Source organism: Hypanus sabinus, chromosome 10 (genome assembly GCF_030144855.1).
Source record: "Hypanus sabinus isolate sHypSab1 chromosome 10, sHypSab1.hap1, whole genome shotgun sequence".
NCBI classification, from domain to species: Eukaryota; Metazoa; Chordata; class Chondrichthyes; order Myliobatiformes; family Dasyatidae; genus Hypanus; species Hypanus sabinus.
The window spans coordinates 124620883-124641877 of NC_082715.1; the positions used below are offsets into that span (position 1 = coordinate 124620883).

At 43.5% G+C, this 20995-nt stretch overlaps 1 protein-coding gene across 1 annotated transcript in view; it reads left to right on the forward strand.

The window, feature by feature from the left end:
* mertka (c-mer proto-oncogene tyrosine kinase a) overlaps positions 1 to 20995 on the forward strand; it is a 163772-nt gene that overhangs the window by 46616 nt on the left and 96161 nt on the right. Inside the window, exons 2-4 of the mRNA XM_059982877.1 lie at positions 690 to 993; positions 5911 to 6011; positions 14323 to 14496. Coding sequence (XP_059838860.1) covers positions 690 to 993; positions 5911 to 6011; positions 14323 to 14496 — 579 coding nt within the window. The remainder of the gene's footprint in view (positions 1 to 689; positions 994 to 5910; positions 6012 to 14322; positions 14497 to 20995) is intronic.

A 20995-nucleotide genomic window follows, 5' to 3' on the forward strand; every position in this document is an offset into this window, starting at 1 on the left:
TACTCCCTAAATCACCGTGATTTCTGCCCAGCAAAAGGCACAATGCATATTATTTCCACTACGTGACAAACTTCAAGAAAGCTGCAGGTCTTTTTCAGTTCATCCTACTCCAGTCAGGAAGGGCAGACATCTGCAGAAATTCTGAAATCTGCATGAAGTAGTCATCATCCTATGGTGACTCTACAAGAGTTTGCGGGCTAGGAATTTAACTAAAGGATTTACATCAGTGACTATCTGATGAAGGCCAGTGTCAGGGAAAAGTACATCTTGATTCTTTGTTCAGTCTTTCTCACTTTCAGCTTCCTGTGCAAGTGGGCTGTTGACTTCACAATCTATCTGGTAATGGCCTTGGCCCAGCCAGCAATCCCCTGATCTAATCCTAGCCTAATCACAGGATAATTTACAATGACAAATTAACCTGCTGACAGGTATGTCTTTAGACTGTAGGAAGCAACCACAGCATTGGTGGCCTATGTATATTGCCAACTTGTAACTCCTTGATTTAGATAAGTGATATCCCTACAGATGGAGTGTGTACTTTGCATAATTAAATTAACTCTGCATTTGACAGCAGTTTAGACTGAAAATCCTTCAGATAGTGCAGGTCCATGTGGTGATTTTTTGACTGGCACATTTTTTTTTCCATTGGTTGAAACAATAATTGAAGAATATAATTTGTTTACCCTCAGGCCTTGCCTATGTGCCAATATCAGGTGGAGGATCACAGGAGACTGCTAAAAGGAGAAGGGAGGCTTTGGGAGGAGCAGAATTTGGAGAAAAGATCCAATTCAAGCCTGCAGCCGCAATGATTACAGTGTCTCCAGGCAACCCCGCAAGCTTCAATTGTTCTATTGTTCTACCTGGATATCAACAGGATCTGCACATTAAGTGGCTAAAGAATGGCGAATACCTAATTGATTGTGACCGCTGTTCATTCAAAGGTATCTCCTTTAGTGACAGTAGCGGCAGATCCACGATCATGAGCACCTGCAGGTACAGCATTGTGTTCTAAGCATTCATTCTTATAGTTTTAAGATTTAGAAAATGATATTCCTAAATGTTTACATTGGGATTCTCCCCGTTGTTGTTTTACATTTGCTCTGAATGTGTCCGTTATTACTCTCCCCCTGCCCCGGAGGAGTTCTTGGTTAATGAAGCTGAAGGGTGTGGGACATCTTTTGCCTTAGTTTCTTCACAAGCTAATTCCTGCCGCTGCAGTCATATTAAGATGAAGGCGAATGGGATTGAGGAGGAGAGCAGAAGGTTTCAGGTAGTGATGAGTAACTCTTGCAAGCTGTTTAAGGATTAACCCTAATTTGCAAAAAGGATCAGGATGTGGTCGTAATTAAGCGTTCTGGTAGCATTGCTGTTGTCGGACCTTTCACTATTGCTAGTGATCAAAGGCCAAGTAGCTGATCAATAAATTCGTTCAATTAAAATACATAAAAGTAATGATCTTCTGGTTAGAGAAGCCATATCTGCTGCAACACCCAAGAACCACTAGAGGAACTCAGCAGTGTCTGGCAGCATCTATGGAGGGAAATGGACATTCCAGATGAAAGGTTTTGACCCAGAACATCAACTGCCCAATTCCTTGCATAGATGCTGCCTGAACTACATTCTTCTAGTGCAGAAGTTCCCAACTTTTTTTTAATGCCATGGACCCATACTATTAACTGAGGGGTCCATAGACCTTCGGTTAGGAACCCCCGCTCTGGTGCATTTTCTGTTGGTCCAGATTCCACCATCTTCAGACCCCTGTGTCTCCAAATCCACTGCATTCTGTTTTTGTTGGAATGTATTTTAGATTTTTGCTTACCATAAAAGTTAGAACTATTTTGAGTTGTCCAAATTCACTTAAAGGTACAACCTCCAATTTGGCAAGCCATGTAATCACAGTGAGTGCATTGTAGCCATGGTAAATGTGGTTGGCCACATTATTTATATTTGGTGTGGAGCTTATTTGAGGAATATTGTGAGAAATATGGCTGTGTAAAGAGTCTTGGGCCTATTTAACTTTGACATTGGAAACAGCGATTTAGCCTACTTGGTGGCTATAGCGGGGAAGGTTGAAGTTTCTTATTTAAACAAATTGTTTTGGATGTGGAGCAGAGAAGCTTCTGGCCCTCTTCCTGCTGCCTTCTGTTCACAGACTTGCCATTGGACATCTGCTGGCAAGTGAGGTGACTGAAGATTGAATGAGTCCATTGAATGTGCTGGCTGTGCAGATATTTCACGTTTTGGTAGCTTGTCACGAGCTCTTCCTGACCAGAGGTTTCTTGCATTCATTTGGTGTTTTAAGTTAAGCAGTTTAAAGATCGTGTTATGTGGAAACAGTGGCAGTGTTGATGTGAAAAGAAATTTGGTACTGACGATAAATTGCTCCCAATAACAGTGAACATTGGAGAAAACTATTATCTATGATAAATATTATTATAGATATTATTTATGCAAAAGGAAAAGTGTCAGTTGTACCATGAAAGCAGCAACTGTTTGTTTCCCATCACTGTGGAAGTTGTGATATCTCTCTGGACAGAGAGAGAAACGGTAAACTGTAGGATGAACAGCAGTGTGTTTTTTTTTGTAGGGCTGTAGATCGTGGTCTCTGTGACAGAACAGGTTGGTAATGCTAATCCTCCTGCTAACCTGGTCCCTTTGCCCGGTTAGTCACTCGTCCTCGTTCTGTCCCTGCCCTAGTTACCCCAGTAGTTCACTCACTTTGCCCCCCCCCCCCCCGTTCTGCACTTCTTGGGAGTTCATCACGTACACACCCCAACAGTAAAACCATCTCGAGCTTGGCTAATCAAAACAATCCCTTAACGTGCTCTTCTGCTTTATAACTCACAAGAATAACGATTCCAGACACAGACGTTCCAAACAGTTTCATTTATTTTCACTCACACCTTTGCTTCAGTTTGTAGACAGCAGAATGGCCTAAAAGAAGGGCAGTTTCGAGCATCCTAAAATAATGCCTGGGTCTGTGGGAGCAGGCACACTGCACCCTGCCCAGGCAACACCACAGGTGGGGAGGCATTATTCATTTGTATTTATCTGAGTATATGGACACTGATCTATGGGTTTAACTAAGGCATTTGTTGTGGAATAAAACTGAAGGATGTTAGAATCCCTTACACATCTGGAGAATAGACAGTAGGTGCAGGAGTAGGCCATTTGGCCCTTCTAGCCAGCACCACCATTCACTGTAATCATGGCTGATCATACATAATCAGTACCCCATTCCTGCCCTCTCCCCATATCCCTTGACCCCGCTATCTATAAGAGCTCTATCTAACTCTCTCTTGAATGCATCCAGAGACTTGGCCTCCACTGCCTTCTGGGGCAGAGCATTCCACATATCCACCACTCTCTGGGTGAAAAAGTTTTTCCGCATCTCTGTTCTAAATGGCCTACCCCTTATTCTTAAACTGTGGCCTCTAGTTCTGGACTCACCCATCAGCAGGAACGTGCTTCCTGCCTCCAGCATGTCCAATCCCTTAATAATCTTATATGTTTTAATCAGAACCCCTCTCATCCTTCTAAATTCCAGTGTATACAAGCCCAGTTGCTCCAATCTTTCAACATATGACAGTCCTGCCATTCCGGGAATTAACCTTGTGAACCTACGCTGCACTCCCTCAATAGCAAGAATGTCCTTCCTCAAGTTTGGAGACCAAAACTGCACACAGTACTCCAGGTGGGGTCTTACCAGGGCCCTGTACAGCTGCAGAAGGACCTCTTTACTCCTATACTCAATTCCTCTTGTTATAAAAGCCAGCGTGCCATTAGCTTTCTTCACTGCCTGCTGTACCTGCATGCTTTCTTTAATTGACTGATGTACAAGAACACCTAGATCTCATTGTACTTCCCCTTTTCCTAATTTGACTCCATTTAGATAGTAATCTGCCTTCCTGTTCTTGTCACCAAGATGGATAACCTCACATTTATCCAGATTAAACTGCATTTGCCATACATTTGCCCACTCACCCAACCTGTCCAAGTCACCCTGCATTCTCACAACATCCTCCTGACATTTCACCCTCTTCAGAAGAAGGATGCTTATGTGGACTACAGTCCAGCATTCAACACCATAGTTCCATCCAGGCTCGACAAGAAGCTCGGAGACCTCGGCCTTGACCCTGCCTTGTGCAGCTGGATCCTGGACTTCCTGTCCGATCGCCAGCAGGTTGTAAGAGTGGGCTCCCTCGCCTCCAACTCTCTGACTCTCAATACAGGAGCCATTCAGGGCTGCATACTGAGTCCCCTCCTTTAGTCCCTGTACACTCATTACTGTATCGCCATCCATGGCTCCAATCTGCTAATTAAATTTACTGTCAACACTACATTGATTGGCCTTATCTCAAACAATAACGAGGTGGTCTACAGGGAAGAAGTTATCTGTCTGACACAGTGGTGTCAAGAAAACAGCCTCTCTCTCAATGTCGCAAAAACTAAAGAGCTGGTTGTGGATTACAGGAGGAATGGAGATGGGCTAACCCCGATTGACATCAATGGATGGGGGGGTTGAGAGGGTAAACAGCTTCAAGTTCCTCAGCATCCACATCACCGAGGACCTCACATGGCTTGTACACACCAGCTGTGTCCAGGTCCCACGATTCAGGACATTTATAAAGATAGGTGGGTAGAAAGGGCGCTTAGGATCATTGGGGACCCAAGACATCCCAACCACAATCTATTCCAGTAGCTACCATTCGGGAAGCGGTACCGCAGCATAAAAGCCAGGACCAACAGGCTCTGGGACAGCTTCTTCCACCAGGCCATCAGACTGATGAACTCACAGTGATTTGAGTGTACTCTGTATTAAATGTCTGTTCTATTTATTATAAATTATTATAGATTACTATGATTGCACATCGCACATTTAGATGGAGATGTAACAAAGATTTTTACTCCTCATGTATGTGAAGGATGTAAGAAATAAAGTCAATTCAATTCAATGAAATGTTTCAGTTCTGCATCATGAAAAAATTATGATAGTCTTGTCATGTGATTTCCCTCTCTCCCCCCCCCCCTGCCCCCCCCCAAACCAACAGTAGAATTTATTGATCCTTTGAGGCCAGATGGAGGAAGATTTAAACCCTCAGTCTGGCTTTGCAGGAAAGGTATGGAGGTTGGATTTGACAATTGGTGAATAGTTAGACTGGAAAGTTAAAGACAAAGTGTGTTACGGAGAAAGCGTCTTTATATTTGTAAATTTTTGTACGTGTATGTTTATTTTTCATTTGTCTACTTGGTAAATTTATTTCATTTTCTTCACAACTTTTGGGCAGCTTTTGCACTTTTTCTTCCTGGCACTAAATAAAACTCCTTTGTACTAACGTGCTGTTGTGGCTTACAAAGATTTTTTTTGTCGGGTATGCTTACCCACACCTGATTGTGAGGTGTGACAGCCTCATTTGCTGTTGCTTGCATGGTGGGTGGTGGGTCTTCTGCTGGAATAAGTGGGGGAAGGAGAGAGGGGAAAGTGGTGATGCTGCTTGCTGCCAGTTGTGTGTGGGAGGGGCAGTGGGCTTTGGGGTTCTTACTGTTTTTTCTCATTTATTCTTTGGGGTTTTTCTTTTGTTTTGCATTTGTCTGCGAAGAGTAAGAATTTCAGGTTGTCTGTTGTATGCGTTCTCTGCTGGTAAATGAAAACATAGCAGCAGTAAAATATAGACTTTGAAAAACACTACTCAAAGCAAATACTCATCAATTGGCTCAAGCATAGAAGTGGCTTAGCATAAACCTCTTGAATGTTTTGAGTGAATTGGGGTTTGTATATTTGTAAAAAGATTTTCCTTGACATTCTCCAAAGCAAAATGTTTCTTTTAGTGGGTGAGGTTGCAATAGGAATCTTTTGTTTTATTTTAATTGATCTTGCACGTTGGGAGTCACCTCTTCTTGTTTTCACAGAATTGAAAATGTAGTCCGCTCTGATGCTGGTGCCTATTACTGTTCGATACAAGTAGGTGATGAGCTGTTTGAGTCGGAGAAGAAAATCCTTGAAATAGAAGGTATGTGTTTTGCTGCACCACTGCAGCTTGGGCCACCTTTGGTACCGGGATGCAAAGTATTCTGTAGCTTTCAGTGTTTAAAAAAAAGAATGGGGGCTGGAAGTTTTTCAGCAAACACAAACCTGTTAAATTGGTACTGTGTTTCTTGGAAGGTGGGTTGGAGGCACCACTGTTGTTGGGTGAATTGTACAGGAGGGAGATTGAAAATCTGTCTGAATAGTACCCCAGCAACAACCTCTAACTCAACGTCAGCAAAACCAAAGAGCAGATTATTGACTGCAGGGGGAGGAAACCGGAGATTATGAGCCAGTCCTCATCAGGGGATCAGAACTGGACAGGGTCAGCAACTTTAAATTCCTCAGCATCATCATTTCTTAGGATCTGTCCTGGGCCCAGCATATAAGTGCCATTACAAAGAAAGCAGGGAGCACCTCTACGCTCTTAGAAGTTTTTCAAAGATTCGGTATGCCATTCCACAAACTTCTATAGAAGCACAGTGTAGAGCGTACTGACCGGTTGTTTCATGACCTGGTATGGAAATACCAATTTCCTTGTACAGAAAAGCCAACAAAAAGTAGTGCATGCAGCCCAGTCCATCATGGTAAAGCCCTCCCCACCACTGAGCACATCTAAACGGAATGCATCCACCATCCAGGCTGTACTCTCTTCTCACTGCTGCCATCACGAAGGAGATACAGGAGCCTCAGGTCCCACACCACCAGATTCAAGGACAATTATTACCATTAAACCATCAGGTTCGAGAACCAGAGGGGATGTTTCACTCACCCCAACGTTAAACTAATTCGACACAATATGGTTTCACTTTTAAGGACCCTACAACTCATGTTCTTGATGTCTGTCTGTTCCAAGAATTCCTTCCCTGTCTCTTCCAAAGGCTTTGTATGTGAAGGTCTGTTATTTGTTGAATCTTGCCTGATATGTGCCAGTTTAGACTTTGAAGTCTGAACAAGATGTTTTGAACAGCCCTGAATGTTTGCTCTCTTTATTGCCAATGCCTGAACCCAGGAGCCACCTTCATCATAACCCACATCAGGATGGGGGGTGGGGTATCTGGACTCCTATACGCTATATAGCAATGATCAATTTGAGTTCACAGCTGTAAACATTCTGCTGGAGGAACAAGATAACGAGATGTATCAGGCAGCATTTGTTGGGGGGGGGGGTGGGTGTGCGGAATGGACAATTGACATTTCTGCTCCAGACTGTTTCACTTATGTGAAACTGGGACCCTTCTCCCCAGTCTCCTTGTTATGCTCTGGATCCAAAAAGGCCAAAGCACTCGATTCCAGGGATAAAGTGAAAATCGTAGCCATTGATAACCTGGCATTAAAGAGCTCTGGTACAGTTGATTGAGAGATGGACTGAGGGTAAATCGATTTATCGTTTTCATTCTCACCATGGTTCAGCTTAAAAGAAAGGCATTGATGTGTGTGCCACCGGCACAGCTCGTGTGCGGTTTGAGTTAGTGCAATGGAAAAGCAACAACAGAAGGCAGAGTTAAGTGTGACAGAGTGGACTGCAAGGTGCAAGGTCATAACAAGCTGGATTATGAGGTCAAAAGTCCATCTTATTGAATAAGAAGTCCAGTTAGTAGTCTTATAACAGTGGATTAGAGGCTGTCCTTGATCCTGGTGGTATGTGCTGTCATGCTTTTCTGCTTGATTTGGTTGATGGGGGGGCGGGGGGAAGGTTAGGAAGAAGGGAGAGAAGAGCCATATATTATTGAGGTGGCCAGTTACACAACCAAGCGGCCACCTGCACTTCCTGTCCACTCAAATGACGAAAACAGCTTGAAAGAGTATACGACTGAGCAGAAGGAGATGTTCTTTGTTGAGGAGGAGGAAGGGGAAAGCTGGAGGAACTAATTTGTTGAAACATTGAGTCACTGCCATTGAAGCACAGTGCATAAAAGAAGTATTCACCCCCCCACCCTTTGGAAGTTTTCATGTTTTATTGTTTTACAACATTGATTCACAGTGGATTTAATTTGGTTTTTTTGACACTGATCAGCAGAAAAAGACTTCTTTGTGTCAAAGTGAAAACAAATCTCTACAAAGTTAACTAATTACATATATAGAACACAAAATAATTGCACAAGTATTCACCGTCTTCAAGCAGATGCACTGTTGCATCAATTTCAGCCTTGAGTCTGTGTGGATAGGTCTCTATCAGCTTTGCACACCTGGAAACTGCAATTTTTCTCTATTCTTCTTTACAAAACCATTCAAGTTCTGTCAGATTGCATGAGGATTGTGAATGAACAGCCCTTTCAAGTCCAGCCATAAATTCTCAATTGGATTGAGGTCTGGATTCTGACTTGGCCACTCCAGGACATTAACTTTGTTGTTTTTAAGCCATTCCTGTGCAGCTTTGGCTTTATGCTTGGGGTCATTCTGTTGCTGGAAAACAAATCTTCTCCCAAGTTGCAGTTCTCTTGCAGACCGCATCAGGTTTACCTCCAGGATTTCCCTGTATTTTGCTGCATTCATTTTACCCTCTACCTTCACAAGCCTTCCAGGGCCTGCTGCAGTGAAGCAACCCCACAGCATGATGCAGCCACCACCTTGCTTCACGATAGGGATGGTGTGTTTTTGATGATGTGCATAAGCCAAGCATAGCATTTACTCTGATGGACAAAAAACTCAATTTTAGTGTCATCAGACCATAGAATCTTCTTCCAGCTGACTTCAGATTATCCCATGTGCCTTCTGGGAAACTCTAGCCAGTTTTGTGTGAGTATTTTTCAGCTGTGGCTTTCTCTTTGCCATTCTCCCAAAAAGCTGCATCTGGTGAAGCCCCTGGGCAACAGTTGTTGTATGCACAATCATTCCCATGTCAGCCACTGAAGCTTGGAACTCCTCCAGAGTTTCTTGATGACTTCCCTTATTAGTCCCTTCTTGCCCGGTCACTCAGTTTTGAGGACAGCCTGCTCTAGACAGATTTACAGCTGTGCCATATTCTTTCCACTTCTTGATGATTGACGTTACTGTACACCAAGGGATATCCAATGACTTGGTAATTTTCTTGTCTCCATCTCCTGACTCGTGCTTTACAATTACCTTTTTACAAGAGATGTTTGGAGTGTTCCTTTGTCTTCATGGTGTAGTTTTTGTCAGGATGCTGACTCACCAGCAGTTGGACCTTTGAGATACAGGTGTATTTTTATCACAATCAATTGAAACACCTTGATTGCATCCAGTGATCTCAAATTAACTAATTATGTGACTTCTAAAAACAATTGGCTGCACCAGTGATCATTTGTGTGTCACGTTAAAGTGGGTTAATACTTATGCAATCAATTATTTTGTGTGTTTTATATTTGTAATTAATTTAGATCACTTTACAGAGATCTGTTTTCACTTTGACGTGAAAGAGTCTTTTTCTATTGATCAGTGTCAAAAAAAAAGCCAAATTAAATCCACTGCGATTCATTGTTGTAAAACAAAACACGAAGACTTCCGGGATGGGGGGGGGGGGGGGGGGATACTTTTTAGAGGCATTATATTTGTTTCACTTCTTCCTGTCATGAGTTTTGTTATTCAAGCAGAGTTCAGCACCCTGAATTGGCAAAGACAGAGTAGTAAAACAGTGAGGCTGGCAGAGATTAGGGGGTCATTCACAATCAAAGGATCCTGGAACCGAGAGTGGGCCTATCAGGTCGGGACTGACTCTTTGAAAGAATGGTCTAATTTGTGTCATCCCTTTCCATTGAGTTTACTTTATTCATTTTTTAATTGCTTTTGAATAGCCATATTAAAATTATAAATTATATTAAACGTGAGATTCTGCAGATGCTGGAAATCCGGAATAAGACACAGAAAGTGCTGGAGGAACTGACAGGCCAGGCAGTGTCTATGGAGAGGAAAGAAACAGTGACTGTTTCAGGCCAAGGGTCAACAACATTCCCCACTGATCTCCCCTCTGGCGCTTCTTCCTACAACTGGGACAAGGACTGTACCTGCCCATTCAACTCCTCCCTCACCAGCTCTCAGGACTGCACTTGTTCTCCTTCCAGTGAAGACCAGAACTTGGTTTGGCATTTGAAGCCGACCACAACTATGAACCCTTACACAAGTTTGAGTCTTTGCCTTCAGATTGGATGAGGTGATATTTAAAAGGGTGATGAGCAAAAACTACTCATTGTCTCCCTCAGGGTAGAGCTGTCTGAATGTCTTGTCATTCCCTTTGTCTCCATGATTTCACCTTGACTTCATGTGAGGTGCAGCGCTAGATTCGTAGCGCACTGTGGATTTGTACTTTGTGATGAGTGCAACTGAGCCTCTGCAAGACTTGAGGGCAGATTGCAAAAGAGAGATAGCAGCAACGTTTAATTTTCAGTCCAAAGACTTGATGAAAAGATCTAAAAGATAATCATGCCTGTTCTTAATGAGAACATTCTGCTCTTTGTGCACACATTAGCTCTTAGGAGCAAAACTATATTAGGTAAGTCTTACGGTTTTCAACTCCAGAAACCACCCTCAAAGAAATTAGCTGCTATCAAACTCTGTCACAGTTGTCTTTGGCAAGTTGCTGAGGCATCTGACACCATTCCAGATTGCAACTAATTTCTCCAAATTTCCTGCTCCAGTCATGTATTTGAAGTCTGATCCTGGAAACCAGGCAGGAAGGAGGTTTCCAACATTCTGCTACACAGGCATGGTGTTGGTTTTCCAGTCAAGTCTATTGTTGAGGTGAACACCCAATATTTGTGCTCCTCCACCACCGCAACCTCTGGTGCTTTAAGAGGCAAGTAGACAGGCACATGAACATAGAGGGATATGAACCGTGTGCAGGCAGGTGGGTTTAGTTCACACAAACTGCTGAAGGAATCCAGCAGGTCATCCATAGAGAGGCATAAACAGTCAGTACTTCGGGCCTAGACCCTTCATCTGGATTGGAAAGGAACAGGGAAAGAAAATAGAATCTGCAGAATCTCTGTGTTTAGATTAAGTTTAATGTGACACCATGGTATCATTATGGGCAGAAGGTCCTGCTCCTGGGCTGTACGTGGCAATGGTCATCAAGGTTCTTCTCAGCTGCTGCCTCCCCACTGCTGAAGAGCTCCCTAAATCACCGTGGTTTCTGCCCACCAAGAGGTACAATGCATATTATTTCCACTACGTGACCAACTTCAAGAAAACTGCAGGTCTTTTTCAATCCCGCCTACCGGAGTCAGGAGGGACTGTGGGAAATCTCTGCAGTAGTTAGTCATCATCCTATGGTGACTTGACAACGGTTTGTGGGCTAGGAATTTAACCAAAGGGTTTACGTCAGGGACTCCCTCATGTAGACCAGTGTCAAACAAAACTGCAGACACGAGAAAATTGGCAAACGCTGGAAATCCAAGCAACATACACAAAATGGTGAAGGAACTCAGCAGGCCAGGCAGCTTCTATGGAAATTGAATTGACTTTATTACTTACATCCTTCACATACTGTACATGAATAGAAATCTCCATGTTGCGTCTGTCTAAACGTGCAGTATGCAATTTATATTAATTTGTAACAATTAGTATGCACAATATAACATAGAAAGACAATTGTACCAATGTGACTTTATCAGTCTGATGGGCTGGTGGAAGAAGCTGTCCCGGAACCTGTTGGTTCCAGCTGCAGTACCGTTTTCCAGATGGTAGTAGCTGGAACAGTTTGTGGTTGGGGTGATTGGGGACCCCAGTGATCCTTTGGGCCCTTTTTACACAACTGTCTTTGTAAATGTCCTGAATAATGAGAAGTTCACAACTACAGATGTGCTGGACTGTCCGCACCACTCTCTGCAGGCAGCGATGCAGCCAGTCAGGATGCTCTCAATTGTGCCCCTGTAGAAAGTACAGACGACGTTTCAGGTCGAAACCCTTCAGCAGGACTGGAGAAAAAAAAGATGAAGAGCCAGAGCTGGAATGTTATAGGAGGGGAGTAAGAAACACAAGATGATAGGTGAATCTGGGATGGGGGAGGGCTGAAGTAAAGAGCTGGGAAGTTGATTGGCAAAAGAAATACAGGGCTGGAGAAGGGTGAATCTTAATAGCAGAGGACAGAAGGCCATGAATGAAAGAAAAAAAATGGGGGGAGGAGCACCAGAGGGAGGTGATGGGCAGGTAAGGAGATAAGGTGGGAAAGGGAAAATGGGATGGGAATGGTGAAGGAGAGGGCTGGGGGGTTGGGGTTGGGGGACCAGTACCAATGTTCATGCCATCAGGTTGGAGGCTACCCAGACAGAGTATAAGGTGTTGCTCCTGAGTGTGGCCTCTTTGTGACAGTAGAGTAGGTTATGGATGGACATGTTGGAGTGGGAATAGGATGTGGAATTAAAATGTGTGGCCACTGGGAGATCCCAGTTTTCTGGATGGCGAACGTAGGTGCTTGGCAAAGCGTTCTTCCAATCTGTGTCAGGTCTCACCGATTATACGTGAGGCCACACCAGGAGCACTGGATACAGTAGGTGACCCCAACAGATTCATGGGTGAAGTGTCACCTCACATGGAAGGACTGTTTGGGGCCCTGAATAGTAGTGAGGGAGGAGGTGTAGCCAAAAGTACATTGTGATCCTTTATTCAGTCTTTCTCACTGCAGTACCGCATCTCACTTCAAGCTTCCTGTGTGAGTGCCGAGAAACTAAAATGGGCTGTTTGTGTCACAATCTATCTGGTTATGGCCTTGCACCTTATTGTCTGGGCTGACTGCACTTCCTCTGTGACCATTGCGCTTTACTCTGCATTCTATTGTTGCTTTTCCCTTATACATCCTCACTGTACTGATGGATGAAATTATCTTTACGGAGTGCATTCAAAACAGCGCTTCACTGTACCTCTGTACCTGTGAGAATAATGGACCAATTTAGTGGTAAATAGTTCAAACTTCAGCTTAAGAGCTGAAGTCATGAAACTTCCTAACTTAGCTACATTTATGTCTATGATGGTGGTTGTGCATGCTGAGGAAATGAACTTCAAACCAGTGTTGATCTTTTTCCTGAAGCATGAGAGGAAATGCCCTGCCCTCCCCGTGCTTTTACCACACTGCACAGCACAATCATCTGGCAAAACATGGAACAGTTGGAGAATTTCTCACCTAGCAAGAGCTCCCTCAGAACAGTGGTTGATGTTGATGATGAAATTCATTCCCACCTTCAATACATTTATATTTATTTACTTATTGAGCGAAAATGCGGATGAGCTCCCCCCCCCCCCCCCGCCCTTCGAGCTGTGCCGCCCAGCGATCTCCTGATTTAATCGTTGCTGAAGCACAGGATAATTTCCCATAACAAATTAACCTACGAGCAGGTGTGTCTTCGGACTGTGGGAGGAAACCAGAGCACCTGGAGGAAACCCATGTGGCTACAAGAGAAAGTACAATTACCTGTCAGGTCACGGCGGGACACTGCAACATGTCTCTTGTCCATTTGAGGAATAGTTTGTTTGAAGGTACGTTCCAGCCTGGAACGTTGGCTGTGCTTTGTTCCATAGATGCTGCCTGGCCTGCTGAGTTCCTCCAGCATTTTATGTGTGTTGCTTGGACTTCCAGCATCTGCAGATACTCTCTTGTTTGTGATTTTTTTTCACATCATTATCTATAAACTTGAGAGACAGTAGTGTGTGAAAATCCCAGGAGATCAGATACTCAAATCTGTCTGGCAACAACAATCATTCGATAGTCAATGTCACTTTGGTTATATTTCTTCCCTGTTCTGGGCTGAACAAGAAATGAACCTCCTGACCATGTCTGAATGCTTTTATGCATTCAAACAAACCTTAGATTTAGCACAGAACCTCTGATCTGCTCAGCAGCACAGATCCATGTCATTCTCTCTATGCTTCTGGGACATGGGCTATCTACCTAGAGTGAAAAAAGTTTACCAACAATGTTGTCTCTGCAAGTTGTTCCAAATTTGGTCAGATTAAGTGGCTCAATATTGGTGTTTACTTCCAGCCAACATCCCCTGCACTGATGCTCCCTTCATTCCTTGCCTCGATTCACATACCTGACCCCAGACTCTCAAAATAGCCACTCTTTCATAGAAAAAGAGTGCCAGGAAGAGAAAAGGGAAAAAAAAAGTCAAGGATGTTCTCAAAACCTTAGAAAACCAATTTGTGAATTCATAGGTGTACTTGGTATGTTATTGAAATACCAGACTCTCTGTATCAGACACCCACAGACAGCCAGTGGTAAGTGGCACGAGTATCTCAAGGAAAATGGTTGCAGACTGCGGATCTCTTTAGACTTTTGACTACATGAAGTAGAGTATGTGTACTTGAGTACCATTTTAAAAAAAAAGATCCTTTTATACTTCCAGGTTTGCCAAGTTTTATTCAACAGCCAGAGTCGAAGAATGTGTCAAGAAATGCCAGCTTTAATCTCACCTGTGAAGCTGTTGGCCCCCCTTATCCTGTGGATATCCACTGGTTACATGATGGCGTTCTGATACAGAGAGTTGCAAACACCACTCTTTCTGTTCTGAATGTAGACGGTAAGTTGATAATGGGAGTCTATTCTAATGTATTAAATTACATACTTGGTATTCAGAGTTCTCTGAAACAATGTGAACAAATGGGAAAATTGTTTTACTTGATAATAGATAGCTCTTTTTGTGTCATTTAAAACCTGTTTCATTGTCTTTGATTTGAACCAACAGCTCAAGGGAAATAGTGATATTCTGTAATAATCCTTGTGGAAGCTGCTATTTGACCCACTGCTACACTGTGGCAGCCATAAAGTAGTTATCCAAACTAATCCCTTTCTGTGTCACTGCATTTAAACTGCTCATTTGGATACTTTCTGTGTTCACCACCTCTATGACTCATATCCAAGTTAATTTGATTCCCTCAACGGTTTTCAATATCTTCCTTACCAATGACATTAGATTAGTTGGTTTGTAATATCCAGGTTTATTTCTGCACATCTCCTTGAATAGAGGCAAAACATTTGCTGCCAACCTCTCACATTTGCTGTGGCTAATAAAAATTAAAACTCATTCCATGCCATGGATATCTTTCCCTCTTGGGGATGGATTTTATCATGGGCTGGGGTTTTATCCATTTAAAATCATGAGAAGTCTGATCTTTCCTTCTTTTTGAAGTGAATTGTTCCAAAATCTGCTAGGGCGAGTTCGTTTTCCTTCTGCATTGGGCTGCTGTCCAGTACCGTCGGCATTCTGTGTTCCATTCCTTTTCCAGACTGAATAAAACCCTCCCAACAACAGCATGTAACCATATTTGGCCTGAAGTTTTCCCAACGGCATCTGTAACCTGCTCGTGGATTTGAAAGATGCCGAGGGATATGGGTCAAGTGCAGGTAAATGGGACTTGGACAGGCAGTGTGGCTGCGGTGGGTTTCTGCGGCCTAATTCCATTCTGTATAACTCTTTGACAATAACTAAACTCCTCCGTTCTTCCTCCCCCAGTAAGGATATTGGACTCACTCTGGTTCGGGTGCCATCTTTCTGGTTTGTAGAGACCCCACTTTCCCTAGAGCTGTCTCAGTCATCCAGAAATCTAAAGGTGTCCCTCATGCACTAGCTCTGCAGCCATCCTCCTGTTCTCGTCTACAGGTGCCTACAGGTGAAGTCACTGACTGTTATTTGCGTGCAAATGTTTGTGCCACTGTAGAGGTGAGACTGGTAGGAGAGCTGTGCAATTCAGCTAAGAGAGAGATATGGTAGAAATGCCTCCTGATGAGAGTCTAGTGCAAATTGGTACATATTGCAAGGTGGAATTGTGGAGAACAGAATGGGGAATTTCAGACTGAATGATGCACAAATTGTGAACGTTATGTAAACCATGGTCTTTTCTTTCCTCATGCTTTTGGATAGACTTATTTCACTGCTGTAATAATAGATATGTTTCAGGAAGTAGCCTTTCTGTCATGAACCTTGAATGTAACCTTACCAGTACTTGCCGACTCATTTTGTATATCAATTTAGTGGATAGCTTTAACATGTCTTCATTGGGCAACAAAGTCTTCAACTGGTGCTACAATTAATATTGGAATTGTTCACAATCAATAGGTCAATGTTTCCGTGTGAAGTTGTTTTAATCCCTAATCATTTCATAACTTGTATTGAAATCACTAGCTAAAAGTACTGTGTGCAAAATGTAGACTACATAGTATAGCTGGTCTTGGAACTTTATAACAGAGTTTAGTTTTGAAGAACTTGTCATTAACTGGCAGTGTGCTGACTCTTTGTAAACTGTTCTCTTAAGAACTGAACTAGTTATTAAATTAATTATCATCTTTTTAAATTCTCAAATCTATGCCTTTTAGGAATTAGTAGCAGTGTTCTGCATATTGTTTTTCCCCATTTTTGTGCTACCTCAAAGAACTTGATAAACAAGTTACCAATATATTACAAAAATTGCAACTTGGAGAATGGAGCTATTTTTGCTTTGATGCACATCCCCCTGTCAAGGTTTACTTCAGATGACTTAAAAAAATTATTCTCATTTTAGTTTCCTTGGATAATGTACAGTTTCATTGTCTTCAGTCAAGGAGTGACAATTATTTGTGCGTGTCTATGATTCACTTTTTTAAAAAGAATGAGTTGGTAACTCTGGTGACACACTTGCTGCACTCTCTGTCCCTAAAAGAAGATACCGGACCACAAGGGCTGTAAACAAAATCCTGCACTCCAACAATTCTTTCTCCCCTGCTTGTTCAAGGAGCCTTTAACCTGTAGTCCTAAAAAAAAAAGATGGAAGTTGATTTATTTTCCTGTCACTTCAGTACTGAGGGTGTGCGTATCATTGCAGAGAGAATGTATTTGATGCTCTCTGGTTTTGTGAATGGCCACAAAAATTCCCCATCGCTGGGGGAGAGAGCCTGCCTGAGATACTGAAGCACTGGTCTGTGGACTGTAGTTTTGATGGACTCTGGGACTTCCGCTGTAGCTTGCATGGCTGAGAGGTGGGGGGGTCAGTTCTTCTGCTGGTGCAGCTGGGGTGGGGGGGGGGGGTCGATGCTTTTGCTGCTGCCTGTGCGTCAGGGCTTCAATATTTTTATTTATTCTCTGGGATTACTTGTTTCATGGATGTCTGTGAGGTGTACAAGTTTCAGGCTGTATACTGGCTGCATACTTTGACATGAACCTTTGAATCAACTTGCTTCCAATACTGTTTTTCTCGTTAGTACAAGGCAGAATTTGGCTGTTTGTCCTGTTGGAATCATACCTGCTTCATCTTCAGAGAAAGCGTAGTGTAGATGGACAAATAAGGTACGAGGACAGCGCCAAGGCAGATTGGATGACTGAATTCATGTTTTGTGTAGGAGAGGTCCGTGCAATAGTCTTAACAGTGGGATAGAAGCTGTCCTTGAGCCTATCAGTGTGAAATTTCAGGCTTTTCTAGCTTCTGCCCAGTGGAGGAGGGTGAAGAGAAAATGGCTGGCGTGGGGGGGGGGGGTTCTTTGATTATGTTAGGAAGTGTAGATGGAGTCAGAGGAGGGGAGGCTGTTCTACATGGATGTTCTTGGTCAGAGCAGTTCTGATGCATCGCATGGTTCCTCCTACACAAAAATAAATTGGTAAAGTGTCGTTGAGGACATGCTGAATATCCTTCAGTAACATCAGGTTGTTAGAATTATGTGTGAACTTGTTTTGCCAATGTTCGTTGGGACTGACCAATATTGTGCTGTGCTGTGATTTTGTCATATGAGGGAGAACTCTTCTTCGTTTTGGTTACAGTGAATTTTGTGAATTTGGCGTTCAGCACTGATTCAAACTAAAACTTCTCCCACCCTTATTCTCACTTCCTCATTCTGAACACAGAAGCAGAGGCTTTCCTCAGTCACTTCCCACGCTGACATATTAGAAGACACGATTGCCGAGGAGACACGGGATTGCGTAGAGAGAGTTTAAAAGAAGTGAGCAGGGGCAGTCAGAACATTTTGTGCACCACATTGGATGACGCATAATTAGGCACTTGGCAAGGTCCAGTAAAAAGAAATTGGGTTTAACCGGAACGGCCTTTGTGTGAGTGGGCCAGTGTTAGAGTGGGGGAGTTGAGTGGGTATGCTAGGCAGGAGAGTGGAAAACTCCTCGTGCAGTATGAGGAAGGCAGGGAGACGTCCAGAGTCACTGACAACTACACCTGTAAGAAGTGCATCCAGCTGCAGCTTCTAACAGACCATGTTAAGGAGTTGGAGCTGGAACAGGATGAACTACAGATCATTCAGGATGCTGAAGGCTTGATGGACAAGACATACAAGGAGATGGTTACACTCAAGATGCAGGACACACACAACTGGGTGACTGTCAGGAGGGGGAAAGGGGATAGGCCACCTGTTATTGGTTCTTCCCCTCAACGACAGGTATATCACTTTGATTCCGTTGGGTTGGGGTGACCTTGCAGAAGAAAGCCACAGTAGCCAGATTTCTGGAACTGTGTCTGGCTCTCTGGTTCAGAAGGGAAGGAGAGGAGAAGAAGTGAGTAGTTGCAATAATGCATAGGGGAATAGAAGGGAGGGTTTGTGGATACGAAAGAAATTCCCAGATAGTATGTTGCATCCTGGCGCCAAGATCGGAGATATCTCAGATCGAGTCCACAGCATTCTTAAGTGGGAGGGTGGGCTGCCAGAGGTCATGGTCTACGTTGGTACCAATGACATGGGCAGGAAGGGTGACGAGTTCCTACAAAGTGTATTTGGCAAGTTAAGTGCTAAGTTAAAGGACAGGGCCTGCAGGGATGTGCTCTCAGGATTGCTACCCGTGCCACGTGCTACCAGAAATAGGAAGATTATACAGTTTAACGCATGGCTAAGGAGAAGGTGCAGGGAGAGGGCTTTGGATTTTTGGATCACTGGGCTCCCTTCTGGGGAAGGTCGGAAGTGTGCAGAAGGAAAGGGGGACTAACATCCTTGCAGGAAGGTTTGCTAGTGCTGCATGGGTGGGTAGGGTTTAAACTAGAGTTGTAGGGGTATGGGAACCAGAGTGCCAGAACAGGCAGTGGAGTGGTTATGGAGAAAGATGTTTTTAAGCCTACGTACAAAGTCAGGAATCAAAAGGTCGAGTATAGTGGAACTAATGTTCTGAGCTGTGTACATTTTAATGCAAGGAGTACTGTAGGAAAGGCATGGATCAGCACATGGGAATTATGACATAGTAGACATTAGTGAGACGTGAACCAGGGCATTACATAGGTGATTTTTAACTTTCCACATATTCACTGGGATCCACATACTATAAAAGGGCTGGGTCAGAAAGAGTTTGTCAAATGTATTCAGGAAAATTTCCTTAATCAGGAGGAGGTCCCAACTAGAGGGAGTGTGACTAGATCTCCTGTTGGGGAATGAGACGGGGCAGGTGACAACTTTGTGAAAGGGAATACTTTGTGTGTCATGATCATAATGCCATTAGTTTTGAGGTAATTATGGAGAAGGATAGATCAAGTCCTTGGGTTGAGATTCTAATTAAGTGGAAGTTCAGTTTTGATGGTATCAGAAAGAATATGGCAAGTGTGGATTGGGATAAGTTACAAACATAGAAACCCTACAGCACAATACAGGTCCTTTGGCCCGCAATGCTGTGCCGAACATGTACTTTAGAAATTACCTAGGGTTACCCCTAGCCTTCTATTTCTGTAAGCTCCAGGTACCTAATCAAGAGTCTCTTAAATGACCTTATTGTATCCACTTCCACCACCGTCACTGGCGGCCCATTCCAAGCACTCACCACTCTGTGTTTTTAAAAAACAAAAACACACTTACCCCTGACATCTCCTCTGTACCTACTTCCAAGCACTATGCATCCTTAAAACTGTGCCCTCTCATGCTAGCCATTTCAGCCCTGGGAAAAAGCCTCTGACTATCCACGTGATCAATGCCTCTCATCATCTTGTACACCTCTATCAGGTCACCTTTCATCCTCTGTCGCTCCAGGGAGAAAAGGCCCAGTTCACTCAACCTATTCTCATAAGTCATGCTTCCCAATCAAGGCAATGTTCTTGTAAATCTCTTCTGCACTCTTTCTGTAGTTTCCACATCCTTCCTGTAGGGAGGCAACCAGAACTGAGCACAGGACTCCGGAGTCTGACCAGCTGTAACATTACTTCTGGGCTCTTGAACTCAATCTCACGATTGATGAACGCCAATACACCTTACGCCTTCTTAACCCCACAGTCAACCTGCACAGTGGCTTTGAGTGTCCTATGGAGTTGGACCCCAAGATCCCTCTGATCCTCCAGACTGCTGAGAGACTTACCATTAATACTATATTCTGCCATCATATTTAACCTACCAGAATGAAACACCTCACATTTAACTGGGCTGAACTTCATCTGCCACTTCTCAGGCCAGTTTTGCATCCTATCAGTGTCTCGCTGACAGCCCTCCACACTGTCCACAACACCTCTAACATTTGTGTCTTCAGCAAATTTACTAACCCATCCCTCCACTTCCTCAACCCAGGTCATTTATGAAAATCACAAAGAGAAGGGGTCCCAGAACAGATCCCTGAGGTACACCACTGGTCATTGACCTCCATGCAGAATATGACCCTTCTACAACCACTCTCTGCCTTCTGTGGGCAAGCCAATTCTGGATCTACATGGCAATGTCCCCTTGGATCCCATGCCTCCTTTCTTCTTAATAAGCCTTGCATGGGGCACCTTATCAAATGCCTTGCTGAAATCCATATACACATACAGCTGTTTTCTGGAAAAGGTATACTTTATAAGTGGGAGGCCTTTAAAAGTGAAATTGAGTGTCCAAACTTTGTATGTTCTTGTCAGAATAAAAGCCAACAAGTTTAGGGAACATTTGTTTTCAAGAAATATTGAGGCCCTGGTTGAGAAAAAGGAGGTGCATAGCAGGTGTAAGCAGAAAATATGGAAATTGAGGTTTTTGAGTATAAGAAATGCACGAAAACACTGGAGAAGGAAATCAGGAGGGATAAATGAAGACAGTGGGTGGCTCTAGCAGACGAGGTGAAGGAGAATCCTAAGGATTTCTACAGAGCAAAAGCATAACGAGGGACAAAA